Source organism: Tachyglossus aculeatus, chromosome 9 (assembly GCF_015852505.1).
Source record: "Tachyglossus aculeatus isolate mTacAcu1 chromosome 9, mTacAcu1.pri, whole genome shotgun sequence".
NCBI lineage: Eukaryota > Metazoa > Chordata > Mammalia > Monotremata > Tachyglossidae > Tachyglossus > Tachyglossus aculeatus.
In genome coordinates, this window is record NC_052074.1 from 8,619,446 (window position 1) to 8,638,358 (window position 18,913).

At 44.7% G+C, this 18,913-nt stretch overlaps 1 protein-coding gene across 6 annotated transcripts in view; it reads right to left on the minus strand.

Annotated features, from left to right (window-relative positions):
* BCL11A (BAF chromatin remodeling complex subunit BCL11A) overlaps window positions 1-18,457 on the minus strand; it is a 105,827-nt gene extending 87,370 nt beyond the window's left edge. For 4 of the 6 annotated variants that reach the window (XM_038751714.1, XM_038751715.1, XM_038751713.1 and 1 more), the window contains exons 1-2: window positions 16,806-17,125; window positions 9,448-9,777 (exon numbers count right to left, since the gene is read on the minus strand). In XM_038751714.1, the coding sequence (XP_038607642.1) occupies window positions 9,448-9,777; window positions 16,806-16,860 (385 nt within the window). In that variant the 5' untranslated portion in view covers window positions 16,861-17,125. Of the gene's footprint in view, window positions 1-9,447; window positions 9,778-16,805; window positions 17,126-17,865; window positions 17,966-18,353 lie in introns of those variants that run through there. The other 2 variants (XM_038751712.1, XM_038751711.1) reach the window with 2 other exon arrangements.
* Window positions 18,458-18,913: the final 456 nt, after the last annotated feature.

The following is an 18,913-nucleotide window of genomic DNA, read 5'->3' on the forward strand; positions in this document are numbered from 1 at the left end:
TCCCAAGTGTCAATCTGGGACCCTCTTTTTATTTCTTAATTCTTCTGGTAATCTAACAGTATCTGGGGAATTTATCCTTGAGGCCCAGATGAGAAGCACTAGGTATGTACTAGGTATTCTAATTGCCACTCAGAGAACTGAGGAAGAATGGCAAATTTGAGAACCACCAAGTCACTGCTCAGCTGTTTCTACGGCAAAGACTGGCCTTGGTGATTACATTTTGCCTCCAAGTTGAACTCCCACCGAAAACAGCCTAATACCGATCTCTTCCGCCATCCCCAACTATTTACTACCATTTAACTTTTCTGCAATCTGTCAAGGAAAATAAAAAAGATGTAGATAAGGACTACTATCCAATCTCTGATTCCTTAAGTTCTCTCTTCCGTGTGTTCTGCTCACTCAAATTTTAACACTTATTAGAAAGAAATAAACTCTACTACTGCCTGGAATCTGCTTCACCAAACATCGGTATCAGCAACAGGCCTTCTGGACCAATTCTATTTGATGCTAACATTACTTCACACAAAGAGAGTTCGGTGAGGGTTGCTTTGGGATGTGACGCAGTAAATCAGAATTAGATTAAAAACAAAAGTTTTAGAAATCCACACTTCTCTGCCAAGGAAATGGGAATTGAAGGCCAAATTTTCTCTAACTGCCTTCAAGTCATTTCCCCTATTAGCCCTTTCTCCCCCTGCACAGACAGCAGTCACATGAGACAGCCGAATGCACCCAAGAGGTCTCAAAATATTCCTTTAAAAAAAAAATATAGCAATTAACTTATTGCCAGGATTCAGCAAGCAATAGTGACAGACTGCCCTGAGCAGAAAGAAGGGGAGGTGGTCTCCATCCCTGGTCCACACAAAAGAGGCAGACCCAGCACAATGCCTGCTGTCAGCAACTGAATTATTTTTATACAGGAATTTTTATCTCTATTGTACAAACAAGTATGTGTCTGTGCTGACTTGTTAAGCAATCCACTTGTATGTAGAATAAGATTTTTTTTCTCCTGCTACCAGTGACACAGCTCTAAGATCAGAAGAAAAACACAGTCTTTGAAGCTCCTCAAATGTTTTAGTTAAAAGGACAGCAGTTGTTTTCAAAGATCCAAGAGTATCTTTATCAGAATTAAAATTTTCCTTATTGATTTTTCCCCTCTAACACAGTAATTTATTTCTAAAATTCAGCCTTTAAATAATTCTCCAATGTACCTTTTTAAATGAGGAGAGCTGTTTTTAATCTTTTAGGGAGAGGGAAAGGATGCTCAAGTTAATTAATATTTCAGATTGGACAATGCACTGAATTCTATGTGGAAAAAATTAACTGGTAAAGGCACATTGCTGATCGCACCCTAAATGTAAATACAGCACATAAATCACATGAGATGTTGGAAGGCCAAGCTTCAGATCTGGGATTTTTATCCCAAGGAGTAATAAACTCAATGGCTTAAAGGCAAAAGAAAAGACCCAACTTGAAATGTAGTGTTCGATGCTCCAGGCTACCTTTCTCTCCCCAGTTAAAAATTAACCGCCGCAATTTTTTTTGACAACTTTTTAAATACTGCATTACTTACCACGAAATGTGAACAACTGGTGGACACGAATCTAAAACTCCCTTGTGATGGGCCAGTCAGGCACTTATTTATTTCAAAAGCTCAAAGAGAGATAGAGAAAAGGAAGAAAACCCTACCAATGCTCTTCCAGAAGCACCCTAATAATTCGAGTCTTTATTTTTAATGACCACTTTTAATCAGTGGACTAAACCTCAATCTAAAACTAAGATCAAATTGGAGGTGTAATCGTTCAGCGTTTATGCTAAGAACACCGAGGGTGAAAACAAAAACTCATTGTGACTGACCAAAGCTCCCTAGATATCCCCTTCATCAACATACGTGTTAAAGAAGTCCACTGGGAATTCACTGAGCCTTATTCAGTCCTGAATAACATACTGCCAAGGCCTACCTGCAAGGGAGGTTTGCTAGGGGTTCCTCTCACCACTTAGTTTCACAGAAAGGTTAAACTTGATCAACTTCCCCTATGTGAATATAATTTGTTGCTTATCCATCTAAGAGCTTGACATTTTATCTGCCTCTCTAAAGAAGAAGGAAAAATAAAAAGAAGAAAGAAAGAGGGCCAGGCACAGGCTGCTAGATATGCTCACGTCACGTAAAATGTAGAAATGTGTTGTCTACAGCAACAACCTGTTCAGGTAAAACTTCCAACAGCATTGCATCAGATTAGTTCAGATCAGTCTCCAGGGTGAGCAAATAGAAGAAACCCTTTGGTGCACTGTCTGCAAACTTATAATTCATCAGTTCTTGGCAGCTAATTTTTTTCAAGTGTTTTGTTTCAGGAAATGCGTGTATTTTTCTTTGTACATTTTGTGGATTTACCACAACTGGTTCTGACAGCTGTTGATTCTGTTAAGTGAACACATTATAAAAATCCTCTTTAAAACCTCAAACAACAACTGGGTTAGGAAATATAAAAGCACAATAGTTTAATGGCGTTCCAACTGTGCTTTGGTAAGGATGAGCAAATGAAATTACAGAAATCCTAACTCAGCACTGAATTTAAACCCTGGGTTTTAAAGGTGTTGGGACTGACCCCAAATACTTATTGTACAGTATTTAATCAGGTACATTTACGAGCAAAAAGGAGGAGGGAAAAAAAACTGTCTTTAAAAAGGCACATAAACAATTGAACCAATGCTTTCAGCCATGTGAACCCCAAAATAAGCACCTTAAAAAAAAGGAAAAAAACCACCACCTTAACAGGAGAGAAAGAAGATGCGGTTTTCATTTCACGGATGAAAACTGAACAGAATCAGAAACTGTGACATACTGAAACATTTTTACATCCCTACCATTCACACTAGGCTACCTGAGTTTTATATAATTCCCAGATCGACCGCATATTAAGCTTGCTGTGTACAGCTTTATTATGGTGTGGTGGTGGTGGAGGAAACATTAATATTCCTGTGTTGCATCTGACAGAACATTTACATGCACCCATCTGAGCTCACACCTGAGCGCTACCCTAAGGTACACCGAGTGTGCTCTTATTGTAAAGGCAAATGAAGAACACAAATTCCCTGCTGGAATCAGCAGTGACCTCACCACATCTCACACCTCAAATCTTTCCCTTGCCAACCTAACTCAATGCCATCTCAGAATGACGAATGAGCTGAGAAACAGACACCAAGTTACCAATCCGCTAAAACCAGGAAAACCCTTTCTGAAATGTTTTAAAAATGCATAGTGAGTGCAGCTGGCCAGTAAAGGTTGGGAAACAAACTCCAGTGAACCCAATATAGAATACATTACATCCTAAAACTGATTAGAAATACCGGATGATGTTTACTGGATTAGAATTCAATTTGGCATCAAGCATACTGACTCCAATAATGTTGGCATTTTTTATTTAAAAGCTGCCTTTGGTCTGCACGTGTGAAGTGCTTCAGCTTTTATTGTCAAGTTGCATTTACTGGAAATTAATTTTGTAACTGAAAATGTGCCTAGTAGCAATAATATGGTTTGTGATCGAATTAATTAGTCTATTGTTTAAAAAAAAACTACAAGGCAAATTATAAAGACAAATTTATTGAAATTGACCACTACTGTACCCCCATCAATAAGCACCCATGGTTTAAAGATGCTTATTTACCCTCGGAAAGGAGAAAATGAATTTTCTGGTTGTATTTCAAATAAAAACATTATTCCTCATCCATTAAATTATATGGTCTGGACATATTTTATTAACTTTAGTAATATCCCCCAAATTGACACATCAAATAAAGAGCGCCTTGATTTAAAAAACTATTGAAAATGTGCACCAAGTTAATTTTTTTAAAAAAATCCTTGTAACAACAACACTACTGACATAGTCATGACCCAAATGAAATCTGAACAAGCTAAAAGGTACTAAAGATCCTTAGTGATTAGATCCCATGCTAAAAAAAAGTGGCAAGGTGCCAGGCTATGTCCAGCTCGATGCTAAGTGCTTTTTATTGCACAAAGCTGGTACTACTGTATATAAAAACAGGCTTGCGTTTGGGGTGAATTTTGTCAAATGATTTCTTTGTGTAATAAAGGGTGTGAACGGACCAACAAATGTAGATTAAATTTACACCGAGTGACGCAGTTTTGCGCCCCTCCCTGGTTGAATTTTCTACTTGAGACAAAAATTAATTTTCTTCAAGACATTCCAGATTCTCAGTATTCCCTGTAACAAGTGTGGATGCTCGGAATGTAAGTGCTGTTATTGTGATCCTTTAGAAGGCAACTTCAATTTCTAAATCATGAATATCTCTGGGAAAATTTGCATTACCCACTCCCCTATTAATTTGCAAGTATTTTTGTTTTCCCCAAATCCCCAAATTAAATTTTCATTGTTTAGTCTAACCCCACTGAGCCTCCATTGGAGAAATTAACGATTTTCAATGCCTGTAAAATAGCCCCATTAACATGCATCTATCTTTCCCTTTACTATAAGCTTAAGGTGTCCTATTCTCACACTTCAATCACGAACAGTCTGCATCTGGCTCCATTTCAGCCCATGGTCAGCTCCACAATTAAGTGCTATATTCACGAAGGAAAAATGTGCAAAACGTATTTCAAATCGTTTCAAGAAAACGGCACAACTTGGAAGGAAAGAAATTGCATGATTTAAGAAATTACAACACTTCTGATGCTTTCATAGTCATATAGAATGTGAGGAAAACTTTTCCTCTCAGCTTCTGTTCTTGGAGTGAATACATATTTGTGTTACCAATAAAAGGCCATTTTTACATTAACTGTCTGTAACAGCAGGGGATAGAAAAACTAACACAATCTCCACATCATACACAGGATGATCTTCATATCACGTGGACCTGTCCTCAAAACTGTTATTTATAAAAGGCTACTAGAAAAATGTACAATGCATCTTATATACGTGTCACTGAAAGGGTAACATTTGAAGAACTTTTGGATCTCCTACATTTTAGCATTTTTTTTCCTCCAGAAGTAAATTTAGCAGTGATACAGGCCACTGTGTTTAATTAAGCTTTCAAAAGTCTTCTGACAATGCCAACAATTGTAAGACACTTCTGCAGCTCAATCATGCAATCACTGTGACAGTTCTATTTACAATTTGTCTTAGAAAGAGTTTCTCTGACATTGTACTTTGACAAAACAACCAGGCTGCCAGTTCACAACCTTTCTCTGTCTTATTTACAAATACAGCTTGTATGTAGGGCTCGCAGTGGCCTGAGCCTTTGGGTACTGGCCTGACAAACTGATAACGAGCTTGCCAGGATTACCTTCTCTAAGGATCTTTGGTATTAATCATGCAAAATATTAATTCCTCTCCTGATTTTACCCAAAGGTAAAATTCTGACCAGCACACTTTTACATGGCTGCAATTCCAAGCAGCCACTTCAGATGTCAGTAATTTTTACCCAGGACAAAACAAATCAAGAGCAATGAAAATAAATAGTAATAATAGGCTACTACAATTTATGATCTCATTTACAACCACACTGTAACTGCTCAAATACATCTCTCAGTCCAGCCTGAGGCAGCAAAGATTATAGGGGTGCAAAGAGGGGAAAAAAAACAAACAAATTCCCATTTAGGAATGTTTAAATAGGTAAACAGGCAGCAAAACGTAATCCATCTTGAAATAAATGTGATGGGTTTACTTTATTTTGGAGAATGAATAATTCCCACTTTACTATGTGAGACAAGAATCTGTTATGCCTAACATTTCTTTTTACCTAGACTGTCTAGGCCAAAAAAGTCCACCAATATAAATATGAAATATGTAGATTCACAATCATAAATAGAAGGTGCAACATGGCAGTGAGGTGCATAATTAGGGTAGTAGTCTTTTAAGTCTCCAACTCCTCCCCTCAAAACCAGCCTTTCATTAACCCATCCCTAGCATCCATGTTTGTACACTCCAAGACCCAAACTGCCCCTCCAACACACACAGAGATACAGAGATATACACACACCCACCCCCTCCCCCCAAACATGACACTAGTGGGCTGTAAATACTCCTTTTTGGCCTTTCCAATACATGAACAGCAGTTTCACATTCACCACGAATTTTCTGTTAATATTTTCTCCTGTTGTAAAATAAGAGACTGGAAAACTAAACCCTTGCCAAAAGCCCCAACTGCAAATCACAAGCTGCAGATAACTCGTGGTGAGTATCTGACATTCATATGGACGAAAACTGCCTTGTTGGACCTACACAGCATAACCTCTCAATTTTCTGTAGAATTTGTGGCATGTCTGCAAAAAAAAAAAAAAATGCTGGGTCAACATCACCAAAAAGCTGAAATCAAACTCAAGGTGAAATAATACAAATGTATGGAGGCAAACAGAAACAGACAAAAGTGTACATGTGTGTGCCTGAGTGTTTCTATTTATCTCCCGGATAAAAAATTGAACTTCCCCCTGAATAGTGCTTGTTGGAAGAGGTCTATCAACAGTTAAAATGCAAAATAATTTGCTGCAGATTTAAGTGGCTGCCTTATTCTTATATTTGAAAGCACTGAAGCCAAGCATTATTTATCTTAGGAAGACGGTCTTTCACTGTTCTTGTCTAGCTTACTGACTCTAAAATGGCACACCAGGCTTGACTGTGCCCAAAATCAAACTTAGAACACTTTAATAAAACCAACTCTGAAGCACCCGTAATCGGCTACCTTGACTGCAATTGCCAAATACATTTTTCTTCAAATTTTTCAATATGCTTCAGACAATGGAGAGTACTCTGCTCTTTCCCTTTCAAACAGCACATTCAGATATTTTTTTGAATGATTAAGGCTTTTGTTTACTTCTGGATCGTGCGAAGAAAAGCAGATATAAAACCATGGACATGGGCTTTTCCCAAACACAGCCCTCTGCCTGAATTCCACTTCGAATTCCACTGAATTGCCCCCTCCCAGCAAGTACCTAAGATCACTCAATGGTCTCGAATTTCAATTTTGCCACAGGGCACTCCTAATTCATTAGTTTTAGATATTCGAAATTATGAATCCAGGTACTGGCACACTGCTTTGCAATTCAAGCAAACTGTTTAGCCAATTCCAGGGTGAGAAGATGTGATTAAACGCAATGGCATGAATAGTCCTAGCCCTCGTAATTATTAGGGCATGAAAGCTTTATCTCACCTGGTCACACATCACTTGTGCATCCACTGCATATCCTGGATATCTTTTCTCATTTTGAAAGCTATCAGTATTTGATTCAAGTTTTAATCGCAGCAGCCCCGAAACACAGACTCAATCAGTATGCTTTCTGGCCTCCCTGCGTCCTCCACAGTTACTACCCCCGACTCCTTAAGAAAAATAATTTACTGGAACCTTTATGACAACCACAAACAACGGATGACAACCAATCCCTCTTCAGAGTTCCACAGCTGTAATAATCAAATTCGAAGCTTAAAGGCTTCCCTTCCCTTCTCCCGCCCTTCTTTCCTCTCCCCCCCCACCCCCGCGCCTCCTTCCCACTCCCACCCACACCATCACAACGAAAAACGCAGTCGTATTTGTGAGTGAATGACCTATTTGGGGCTGCAGTAAGAAGTGTGGTTTTAATTCTTGCTTGACAGATACTGTGTTTTGTCTTTTAAACAGAGCAGTTCAATATGTAAATACACTGTTACATCACACAAGTGTTACTCCATATTTGGTGATTTAGCATGGCTTTGGATCTCCCAGGACTACAAATCCCTTCCGCCAGCTCTTGCTTCATTAATCATGCCTTACACTTCTGTTCATTTTCCTTCAAATCACAGACAGCACATGGAATGGTCACCGGTGACCATATACCACTCCGAGGGAGAAAAAAAAATCTTTACACGTCATATAAGCTAACTGTATTAGACTGAATAATACAATTTTAAAGTCCCCAAACTTTTCAAATGTAGCTTACTGATAGCAGAGCCTCCACGTCTGTGAATGAAAAATATCTAAATGATATTTCTCTCAGCCTTTTCTCCCCACACCCCTCCAACCCACCTCCGTCAAATCACCCAAATGCCATGCTTGATTTTCGTGATGGGTTTTGAGGAGGAGAGGAGGAAGGGAAATTAGATGACAGTGAATCCCAAAGGGTCCCCTGACCTATTATGGTTCAACTTTGTGGCCAAACAAAGTCATAGACAAGTACCAACGTATCATATGATGATGTGGAGTCCCTCCTCTAGCTCCGAGCCAGGCCTTATTCCACTGGAAAGAGTGGAGAGAGATTTCCTGCTGGAAAGGACATTTCAATCACGCTAGATCACCCACTCACTGGGCTTGATATGCTAAATCCTTGTGGTTTCATGAAAACACCTGATGGGTCACTTGACAGACCGTCAACTGGACTGGCCAATGCCTCTTGTGTGTCAGCTAGAATTTGAAATCTCAATTATCTTTCCTGTGGCTAGCTAACTCCTGCAATCTTCTCCTAATGAGAGAGTAGCTCTGCCCCCACCGCCCCCGGCCCCCCAGTTAAAATTAACCAAAGAAAATGATATGATTGCATTTTTTTAAAGGCACTCTTACATAGTGTTGCAAGAAAAGTGAGGCTCTTCACTGGACATTTGCAAGGGTGACATGTGGTTGTGTAAACCACAAACAAAATCAAGATAGATGGGTCAAAACCACATCTGAGACAAGCGAGAGCACAGAAGAGCATTTATCATTTGGCTGAGGAGGCGGGCTGCTGAGAGCGGCCTTTCCTGTCAAACCAACCTTTTGAAATTTCCAACATGCCCTTAAACTTTTCGAATAAGCATGTCTGTGCGCTTCAGCAAGTGCCCTCTCTTACTCTGGCCTGGCCAGTAGAAAATGGCATCTTAAAGTCAAGGTCGGTAGTGTCACTTTGCCATGGGGCTGGGTTTAATTACAGCCTATCTGCTGACAGCCAATATGGATCCGAGGTTGGAGGATGTTAGTTAACTATTCCCCTGCCACGGCATATCCTGAGTTTGGGGGGAGGTCTTTAAAATTAGTCCCTCCCCTTGGATTACCCACAAGAGTATTGCAGATTCATGATATTCCTGTCGTCAAATGACAGGGAGACATATCTGGAGCAGATGTCGGGACGACACTAAGATTTAAAATGGTAGACACTGGGACGACCCAGGTCACGAGGAGTCAGCAGGAAGACCTAGTATTTAAAACGATGAAGAGAAGGAAATTGCTGTTTCATCAAAAACCAACTAAGGGAGTCAGGTGTGCATACCCCCCGAAGCTTACGTCTTGCCCACCAGCACGGGAAATGTTTAATTTTCTGTTTTCTTGACACAAACCAAAGTGCTGATTATGTTAACATGGTGGAACTGTCACGTACAGGCCGGTGCAGAGATGAATATATGGCCACCCATCCCCACTCTTTAGGGCTTAGCTGGAGCTTCACGGTTCATGGCAAGAAAACATACAAACGCTTTCTATTTGGTTCAAATTTACCTGCTATATGTTCCTGTTTGGGGCAAATTCCTCGAGATGACGTTGATAAACAATCGTCATCTTCTGGGGTGACCTGGATGCCAACCTCCACAGGATTGGATGCTTTTTTCAGCTCACTCGGTGAGGGTGAAGGTGGCTTATCCACAGCCTTGTCTAAGCAGAGACTGCCGTTGCATTGTTTCCGTTTGTGCTCAATAAAAATAAGAATGTCCCCCAAAGGGAAGTTCATCTGACACTGCCCACAGGTAAGAAGGTCATGGTCCCCTTCGGCGGCTCCCAACGTGCCATGGTCTGGCTCCTCGTCAGTAAGAATGGCTTCAAGAGGTTCGGCTGCAGTTGGAGAAACAAAAGGAAAATCATTAGAGAGAAAGAGAAGAGAAAAAAAATAAAATAAAGTCGCTTTCCCTCCCTAGTCTTTCCCCCCCTGCACACGACTCTCCCCCCACCCGCCAACCCCAAGCTTTACCCACATTGCGAGAAGCGTTTCTGGTATGAACATATGAATCCGATCAAACGGGAGCCCATCATATCAGATGAACAAGGATGTTGGGGACTTCGAATAGGAAACGGATGCATCACTGAGGAAAATCATCATATTTTAAAGGAGCACCTCCTGTTGTAGGGGGGTATCCGGCAACAAGGATGGCAAACTTATCTGCTTAGCAAATTTGGTCCAAATGTGATTTCTAAATGCAACTGCGCTATAAAATGACACAAAATGACCCAGCATCAGTGAAAGAAAAACTGCAATATTGAACTGCCACGGAGCGAAGCCAAATTTGTCCCAGGTTTCCAAAGTATAAGTTGTTTATAGTAACAGAAAATTATAAGTGAAAACATAAGGGCACATATATTTTGTCTGTACCTGAGTGAACACCTATGAAATACAGAGATTACTTTCCATAGGCTATAAATCTATTATACCAAATCTACAATGAAAATAGTAAATTTACACTGTGGCCACAGGAAAAAAAAAGGTAAATTTCTTCTGAAACAAGAGTTTATATAATAGTAATATACCATAATTCACTCTGCGGGGGATGGGTGAAGGCCTGGGGTCGGGGGAGAGCATGCTTTCATTTTCAGCTATTCCCCCCCTCCAAGTCAAAGAAATATGAAATTCACTGGCAATTCTTCTTGGACACATTAATTAAATAGGATACTTCTGAGTACTTAAGAAAATAAGCCAATTAGTCATTTTTTTCATTCAGAAGAAAGGAATGCCTAGAATATTCTAAACATGTTCACACTTGGTGGCCCTCATCACAGAAAAATCAGAATGGTCACAACTGAATGCCACATTTCATAACAACAGTGAAAAGTCCTTTCTTTAAACTTGAAATACTTTGGCTAATGTTGTCAAAGTTGACTAATTTTCTGAATGAGCTCCAAAATGCTTCATTATGAGGCTATTTCTGCACACATCATCGCCAATGGATGGTATAACAAGATAGACATGACTTTCCTTCCTGTTTGCTTAACTTTGCACTAAAATACCTTGGCATCTATCTGCACAGCTTCCATCATCTTAACCTTGCAAGGGGAAAAAAAATATATAATACCCATGTTGATACTCCTCTCCCCAGGAAACACAATGCTTATACTACTACAACAAAAAGAAATGACATTACAGAATACAAAACCTATCCAAAACATTGTCAGTTAATGAAAGTGAAGCAGAATATGCACAACTCTTAAACAGTTAATCAGTCTGACCTTCTTTAGCAAGCTGCCAATTTCACATTTAATGAACTTAAAGCCACAGAGAATCAAAAAATAGATTTTAATTTGACTGCAGAATATTGGAACAGATTTTGATAAAGTGCAAAAATCCAGTGAACTCAGGTTAAATTTATTTCAACCCTACCTAGACTGACTATTGAGGGGGAAGATCTGGAGTAGCTCCCAGATGTGCTTTGTAAAATAATATTGAGAGAGAGCACTATCTGCCTGCACCTGGGTTCCAAGTAGGACACAATGATACATTCCATCATTTCTTGCCTCTAGTACTACTCCTAATTTAACATAAGGTCAACCACAGAAATATGAAGGTTATATTCCAACTAATAAAGACAACAGCTTAAGCACTCGTGTTTCGCTTCCAAACTTACTGACCAAAAGGTAAATACACAATACACTTGTACACTTTTCTAGTACCGGAAAGTAAACAGGCGTGCTTTTAGCATTGTGCCTTTATGTCATTTTCTCATGGAGTATTTGTTTGCATTTTGACAAGGAGGGTAAACGAATAAGGAAGTCGTTCCCCAAGAATTTTTTTCCGTCTCACCGGATAAATTATATTAAATCAATATATTGACGATTGGGAATTTTTTTCCTTAAACGCTAAGTATAAATAACATCTCCATACTGGAGAGAAATCCAGGTTAAGAGCCCACTTCACTCTTTTTGAAAAATCCGTGGTAACTGGATTCTTTGGGAGAAAACAGGATTGCTCCACTACGAATTTTTTCCCCGGGGCCCGATTTATTCCTGAAATTGTAATATTATTTGGAAGTACCAGGGCTCTCGGTTGCCAGAGACCAAATAGTTAAATGCAACGCCACACAAAAACAGACTTGGCTAAAGTCTTCTAAATGTAGTGACTGGGCTGATTTATAATCAAAACCAGGAAATGAAGTGGTAATTCAGAGGTTGCTGATTACACCTCCACATTTCACCTAATTAATTTTATAGGAGGCAAAGTTCTTGAAAATAACAAGATGATCAAATGTACAGATATAAAACCTGTAACCTCAACATTTTCTATGCTCTTAACGTAAATTATTGCTAATTAACCAGAATTATATCCTAATGTATGAAATACGTTCAACACCGTGTTCATTGCAAAACATTTGGCTGGTGATGTACAGAGAAATAACAAAACGTGTTTTTATTGTTAGTGGTTATTAAAAATCAGACGCAGCAGTGCACAAAGGAAATATGAAAATACGTTTCTCTTGGTTTAGCCACCGATTTGCATGGACACCTTTTCTCGTTGGTCATCAACATTTCCTTTCTGGCCATTTGATCATCTGCCTACATTTCGATCATAAATTTTTTTCCCCCTTAAAACCTCCCTCATTTCACCCCTTTCACCTCCTCCCTTTACCCCCCACAACCCCGATCTGTCATTTCCCTCCACTTGAACAATATCGACACCCACCAGCACCCCCGCTCAAATAATTTTTTTAAAAATCATGTTTTTTAAAGTAGAGGGGATGGGGGACTCTGGAAAGCACTGAGAGGGAGGCTAAGAAAACGCAAGAAACGGCATACACCGGTCACAAATATCTGATTTTCAAAGGTTTTAAAGGATGCTGGGGTTCACAAAGCCAGGCGGGCAAGAGGCATCTGAATGCCCCAGCAGCAGGCAGAGCTCCCTCCCGGCTGCTGAGAAGATAAAAAGGAAAACAGGATGGGGGGGTGGAAAAAAGAGAAAAAGGGGTGAAGGGGGGAGAGACCCTGGTGCCAGTTTGCCCTCCATGGGCATCATCCCCCCCCTTGGGCATCGTCCATGGGGTGAGAGGTCGAAGCCTGGAGCTTCCAGAAAGGTGGGCAGCGCGGCTGCGGGGATTGGGGTCCGCTGCCCCCCACCCCTCCGTTTGGGGGTAATAATAATAATAATGATGATGGTGTTTGTTAAGTACTTATGTGCCAAGCACTGTTCTAAGCGCTGGAGTGAAGAGATGGCATAGGGTGGCCGAGGAGAGTTGGCTTTTCCCCCGCAGGCCTCTCGGGGCGGGAAGGGGGCCCGGTTTGGGGGATGCGGGGGTCCGGTGCCCGGCTCGGTGGGGGACGCGCTCGCTGCCCGTCGCCCTGCCGGTGCCCAGCGGGTCGGGCCCTGCCTCCCCCAATGCCAACGGGGCCTCCGAGGGGGGCCACCCTGGCGGGGCAAGGCCCGAGGGGAGGGGGCTTCAAGGGGACCCTTCCCCTCCTGCTGTACCCCCAAAACAACCGGGCATAAGAGATGGAAGGGGGGGGGCCTCTTCTGCACCCCCCAAAATAAAATGATATGTGTGTGTGTGTGTGTGTGTGTGTGTGTGTGTGTGTGTGTGAGTGTGTGAGTGTGACCGCACACAGGCAGGCTTGTGAGTTCTTCGGGCAAGGCACCGAGGCTCAGGCAAGATTTAGAAGTAAAGAAAAAAAAAATTTTTTTAAGAACAAAGAAATAATGGGGCAGGAGGGAAAAGAATCTTTACCCCGCTAACCACCGCCCCCCCCCCCCACTTTACACACACACACACACACACACACACCCCGAGGGAAAGGCTGAATAGGGGGGAGGGGGTTTGGGCCCCGGTCAGGTTCAAGTTCGCCGAGCTTTCCTGATCTTGCTCTGCCTCCTAGCGACCGAGGCCGACAGCGGGAGCCGGCCAGGACAGGCCCGACCCCCGACCCCCCCAAACCCCCGGCCCCCCGACCCCCGAGGGCACGGGCAGCGGCAGACAAATTGCAAGCCCTCGCACCTCCATGCACACCCCCCTTCCTCACACATTGCCGGGGAAAAGGGATGGGAAACGCAGGTAACCCCCCCCCTCCCCAAATACACACCCCCTCGGGCATCCCAACGCTTTGCATCCACGTGCGTGTGTGTGTTGGGGGGGTCGCCCGAGGGAATCCTAAGCAGCGATGGGGGGGGGGGGGTGGAGAAATGATGGGCCAACCCCGGCTGCACACAGACCTCCATCTCTCAGTTCTTTCCCCAAGTTCTGGGGAAGAAGAAGAATTAAAAAAAAAAAAAGAAGCTGTGCAAATTGGCCGCCCGCCTGGGCGAAAAGTAACTTGAACGTTTCTGGGCAGCCCCGTCTGTCCGGGCCCCGCCGGGGATGGGGGAAGGATGGGAATGGGGGGAGGGAGGGGAGAGGAGGGGAATCCGCAACACGTGCGGGCAGGGGGTCCGGGCGGTTCGTCCCGCATCCCGACTTGGACTTCCCAAGCGCCTGGTCCAGTGCTCTGCACACAGTGGGCGCTCCATAAAGGCGACCGAATGAAGGAATGAATCCCGGTGTTCCAGGGCCCGCCCGGGAAGGTTGGGGGGGTCGGAGGGGAAGTTGGGGTTCGGGGCGGGATGGGAAGAAAAGCACCACCACCACGAGGGAGGAAGAGAGGTTGGGCATCCGCACGGTGGACCCGCTCGCCCATCCCCACACCTACTCTTGTTTTTTTTTTCCCCTCCCTCGCTGCCAAACTTTTAGCCCGTGCCAGACGCCGGCTCGCCTGAGCCAGCACGTTGGCGGGAGCGGCTTCCTTTTTTAAACTCCCCGAAGCCCCCTCCCCCCCCGCCCCGCCTCCACCCCCGCATCCCCGCACCCCTTTTAGACTGTGAGCCCACTGTTGGGTCGGGACTGCCTCTATACGTTGCCAACCCGTACTTCCCAAGCGCTCAATACAGTGCTCTGCACACAGTAAGCGCTCAATAAATACGATTGATTGATTGATTGATTGATCCCGGTCCCGGGCTGGAATCGCGGCCGGCCTGGGGATCCGGGGGAGGGGGCTTCCCGGGGGTCGCGCCCCCCAAGTCCTCCCCCTGCCCCTGGGGCCTGCTTAAGGGTGCAAGGCCGCAGGGGGATAAAACTTCCTCCTCTTCCTCCCGCCCAGACAGGGGAAATGCCTTGAAAGTGAAATGATTGTGGGGGGGAGGGGGACTCGATTTTTTTTGGCTTTGGAAAAAAATGGGGAGGGGGGAGACTTTTTTTTTGCAAACCAATTTTCATGTTCTTTGGGTTGCAGATGTTCGGGCTGTAGATTTTCGTATTGTAGCCTGGGAGATAGAGGACACTTGGGGGGAGGGGAAAACTCCTTATTGAAGGGGTTTCCCCCCCTCTCTCTCGTCTTACCAGGGAGTCTTACTTTATATATATATATATTCTTTCTGTTGGGGAAGGGGGCGGGGAGGGGTGCTGCTGTTTTTTCGGTTGGGTTGGGTGAGCGCGGGTCCTGGGTCTGTTTGTTGGCAGCAGGCTCCGACACACGCGATGCTTGTAAACATTCAGACACGAGATTTTTCCCAATCAAAATCCACTTCCACTTTTTTTGAAAATCTTCCAAAAAATAGTAAGAGGAGGGAATTCCTCGTTCCCTCTCCGCGCGGCCGGCACACTAAGTTTGCGGCAGGAGAGGTTTGGCGTTGGGATTTTTTTTTTCTTTCTTAAGTTGGTGTGCGGTGTGTGTGTGTGCGGTGTGTGCATGCGTGCAGCTTTTCTCGAGGGGGGGAGAGGAGGGTGAACCGGCGCTTCTCGGTCAAGTGGGGGGGAGTGTGAGGTTTTCATTTTGGGAAAAAATTAAAATTATCTTTTTTTTTTTTTGCATTTCTCCTCCTCGTTCCTTCTTGCAGGGTGAGGGCGTGGGGGGAGGCAGATGGGTGGGGGGGGGGGAGCGGGAGGCACGTTGCATGGCCCCGGAGAGAGGCAGGGAAAGCCAGCAGCAGCAGCAGCAGGAGGAGCAGGAGCAGGAGCAGGAGGAGCGGTGGTGGTGGCGGCTGCCGCTTCTCCCCCCAACCCAACCTCCCCCTCCCCCCAGCCCGCCCCCTCCCCCCTGCCCCTGCTGCCCTTTGGCGGCGGCGAGGAGGGAGAGAGAGGAGGGAGCCAGGCACAAAAGACAGCGGGACAAACACCCACCTCCGAGGGAAGACAAAAGGAAACAGCGACCGGCCACTTTTCCCCCAGCGTTGCAAATGCAAAACCTCCCGTCTGTCTTCTCCCACCTCCCCTCCCGCACCTTTCTACACCCGGGACCCAGGAGGCCGAAGCGGGTGGGGGGCATCCGAAATAAACACCCCCGACCCCTCCTCACACTTCTTTCCTCTACTTTTCCTCCAGACCACCCCTGACCCTGAGATATGTCTAAGTGTCCGAGTCCAATCTCACCTCTCCACCACCACCCCCTTCCCCTTTTTAGGATTTTTTTTTTAAAACCCTTGACTTTTTCTTTTCTTTCCTGCGGTGGCCAGAGAGTAATCCCCCTCCCTTTCTCCTAGTCCCCGGCGCTGCCTATGAGTTATTTGCACTATTATCACGAATATTTCAGGCCCCCCGAAATGATTTCGTTGCTTGCTTCAAAGAGAGAAGAAAGGGGCGAAAGGAGGGAAGAGGGGGAGGGAGATAGGAGCATGCTTTCCAAAAAGTGCACCACGGTTGAGGCTGGGGGTCGGATAGTGGGTTTGTGTGTAGTGCCTTTTTTTAAATTCTTTTCCTTTGACTCAAAGGTTTTCTTTTTCTTTTTCTCTTTTATAAAAACTAATAAAATAGGATCCACGCATGCCCCCGGTCCCCTTTTTCTCTCCACTCTCAGCTTTCGCGCTCACGATGATTATTAATAATAATAATAGTTATTATTATTATTATTGGGTTACTTACGCGAGAATTCCCGTTTGCTTAAGTGCTGGGGTTTGCCTTGCTTGCGGCGAGACATGGTGGGTTTGTGGAGTAGGAGGAGGCGGCGGCGGCGGCGGCGGCTGGTGAACTGCAGCTCGGTTCACATCGGGAGAGCCGGGTTAGAAAGAAGGAGACTCCAGAGAAAATATCTTCATCAGTGCCTTTTGACATCCAAAATAAATTAGAAATAATACAAAGATGGCGCAGGGAAGATGAATTGTGGGAGAGCCGTCATGGCTTTTTTTTTTTGGGCAAAAAAAAAAAGGAGAGAGGGAGAGAGGGAGAGAGAGAGGGAGAGAGAGAGAGATGAAAAAAATGGCAAAAGCCCCCCCTGAGCTGCAAGTTCAAGTGCGGACGTGACGTCCCTGCGAACTTGAACGTCAGGAGCCTGGATGGACAGAGACATACAAAACATGGGCAGGGCGAGCAGGAGAGAAGGGGAGGAGGGAAGGGGGAGCCAACACCAATGGACACTCATCAGGGGCTGGACATGAAAAAGAGCAGGACAAGCCAATGGACAGTGCTGGGGGGTGGGGGGTGGGGGGGAGTGGAGGGGAGGTCTCCAGACACCAAGCTGCCTCTGGATGGGGTGGAGGGGAGGGGGGCCCTCGGCTCACAACTGGCCGCAGAGGAGGGAGTGCAGGAGGAAACGGCGTGGCCAAGGAGAAAAGGAAGAAAGGGGAATTGGGGTGGTGGGGAGAGCAAGGGGAAAGAGAAGCCATCCTCCCTGGGCCCCCAACCTAACATAAAAAATGATTAAAAAATAATACTAAAGGCACGGCTACAGATTTGCCAAGAAAGGGGATGATGGAAAAAGAAAAGAAAAAGAAATCCCAGGTAGTTAGGACACCCTCCTGCACATGCACACACACACACACACACATACACGCGCGCGCACACGTACACACCACTCCCCCACCTCAGCACACCCCCAAGGCGTGCACGGGCAAAGCGAAAGCCGAAAGCAATTCGCACTGCACAATCCCCCACCCACCCACCCCCGAAAAATCCCACCAAGTTCGAAACTGAACCTTGAACTTACACCACCACCCTGCTTAAAAAGTGTTCAATGGGAAATCCATTGAAAACGAAGTTTCTGAATTGGAGCCGTTAGGAAGACCGGAGGAGTCTTCTGCTTTCAGGTGGTGGGGGGGGTGGCGAGAGGATGGGGGAGGGAAAGAGGGGAATTGTACAGCTGCGATGGAAAGGCAAGAAGCGGCCGGGAGGGAGGGGAGGCCGAGCCCCATCTCACTACTACCTCCCCTTCTCCCCTTCAAAAGAATGATAGCAGCACAAGCAGGCTGGCAAAGCAGGGGCTGAAGTAAGGGTGTCTTAATGAAACTGTAAGCGCGAATCAGAGGAACAGCAGTGCCAGGGCATCACGAAAAGGAGGGGGTGTGGGGGGGGGACGGGTGCGGTTAACCCATAACAAAGTCTCTTGACAAAAGTGGGGCCAGCCGATCGGGGCAGAACCATCAGGGGCAAAAGATGAGCGGCATCGAGTGGAGACGCAGCAGCATTGAAACTTACCAGAAACCCAGCACACCAAGGTTGCCCAGGGGAGAAGCAGGCAGGATGAAATAAGGAATGAGCTTTGGGGAAGAAAAAAGCGTGTGTGGCAGTTCCCCAAATGGCTATTATTGGTTTTAAGGTGCAGAAGGCCACAAGGAGGGAGGCAACAGACACAAAGGGGGAAAAAAAAGTTTGTTTTTTTAAAGCCCATCTCGCTCTCCCAAAACCCCCATAGCAAAAAAAGAGGAGGGAAGTAAAAAAAAAAATAGAGAAGGTACAGACCAGGATTTACTGTTACTGTAAAATATTTTAACCCGCAAAATTGCAATAATGACGTTTTCCAAAGAGAGGGAGGTGAGAAAGGGAAAGGGTGGGGGGGGGAGGAAAAGAGAGCTCAGTTTGTTCACAAAAGCAGCAGGCAAGGAAAGTAGCGAGGTTGACACCACGGTATGTAGCAATTCAGCCTCTCCTGCCTGCGTACATTTTCATCCCCTCCCCTCTTCGGGTGTATTATCTCCGTCTATTTTTCTCTCTCTTGCAGAAGATTATTGGGAAATTAGGGAAGACCTGTTGGAAAT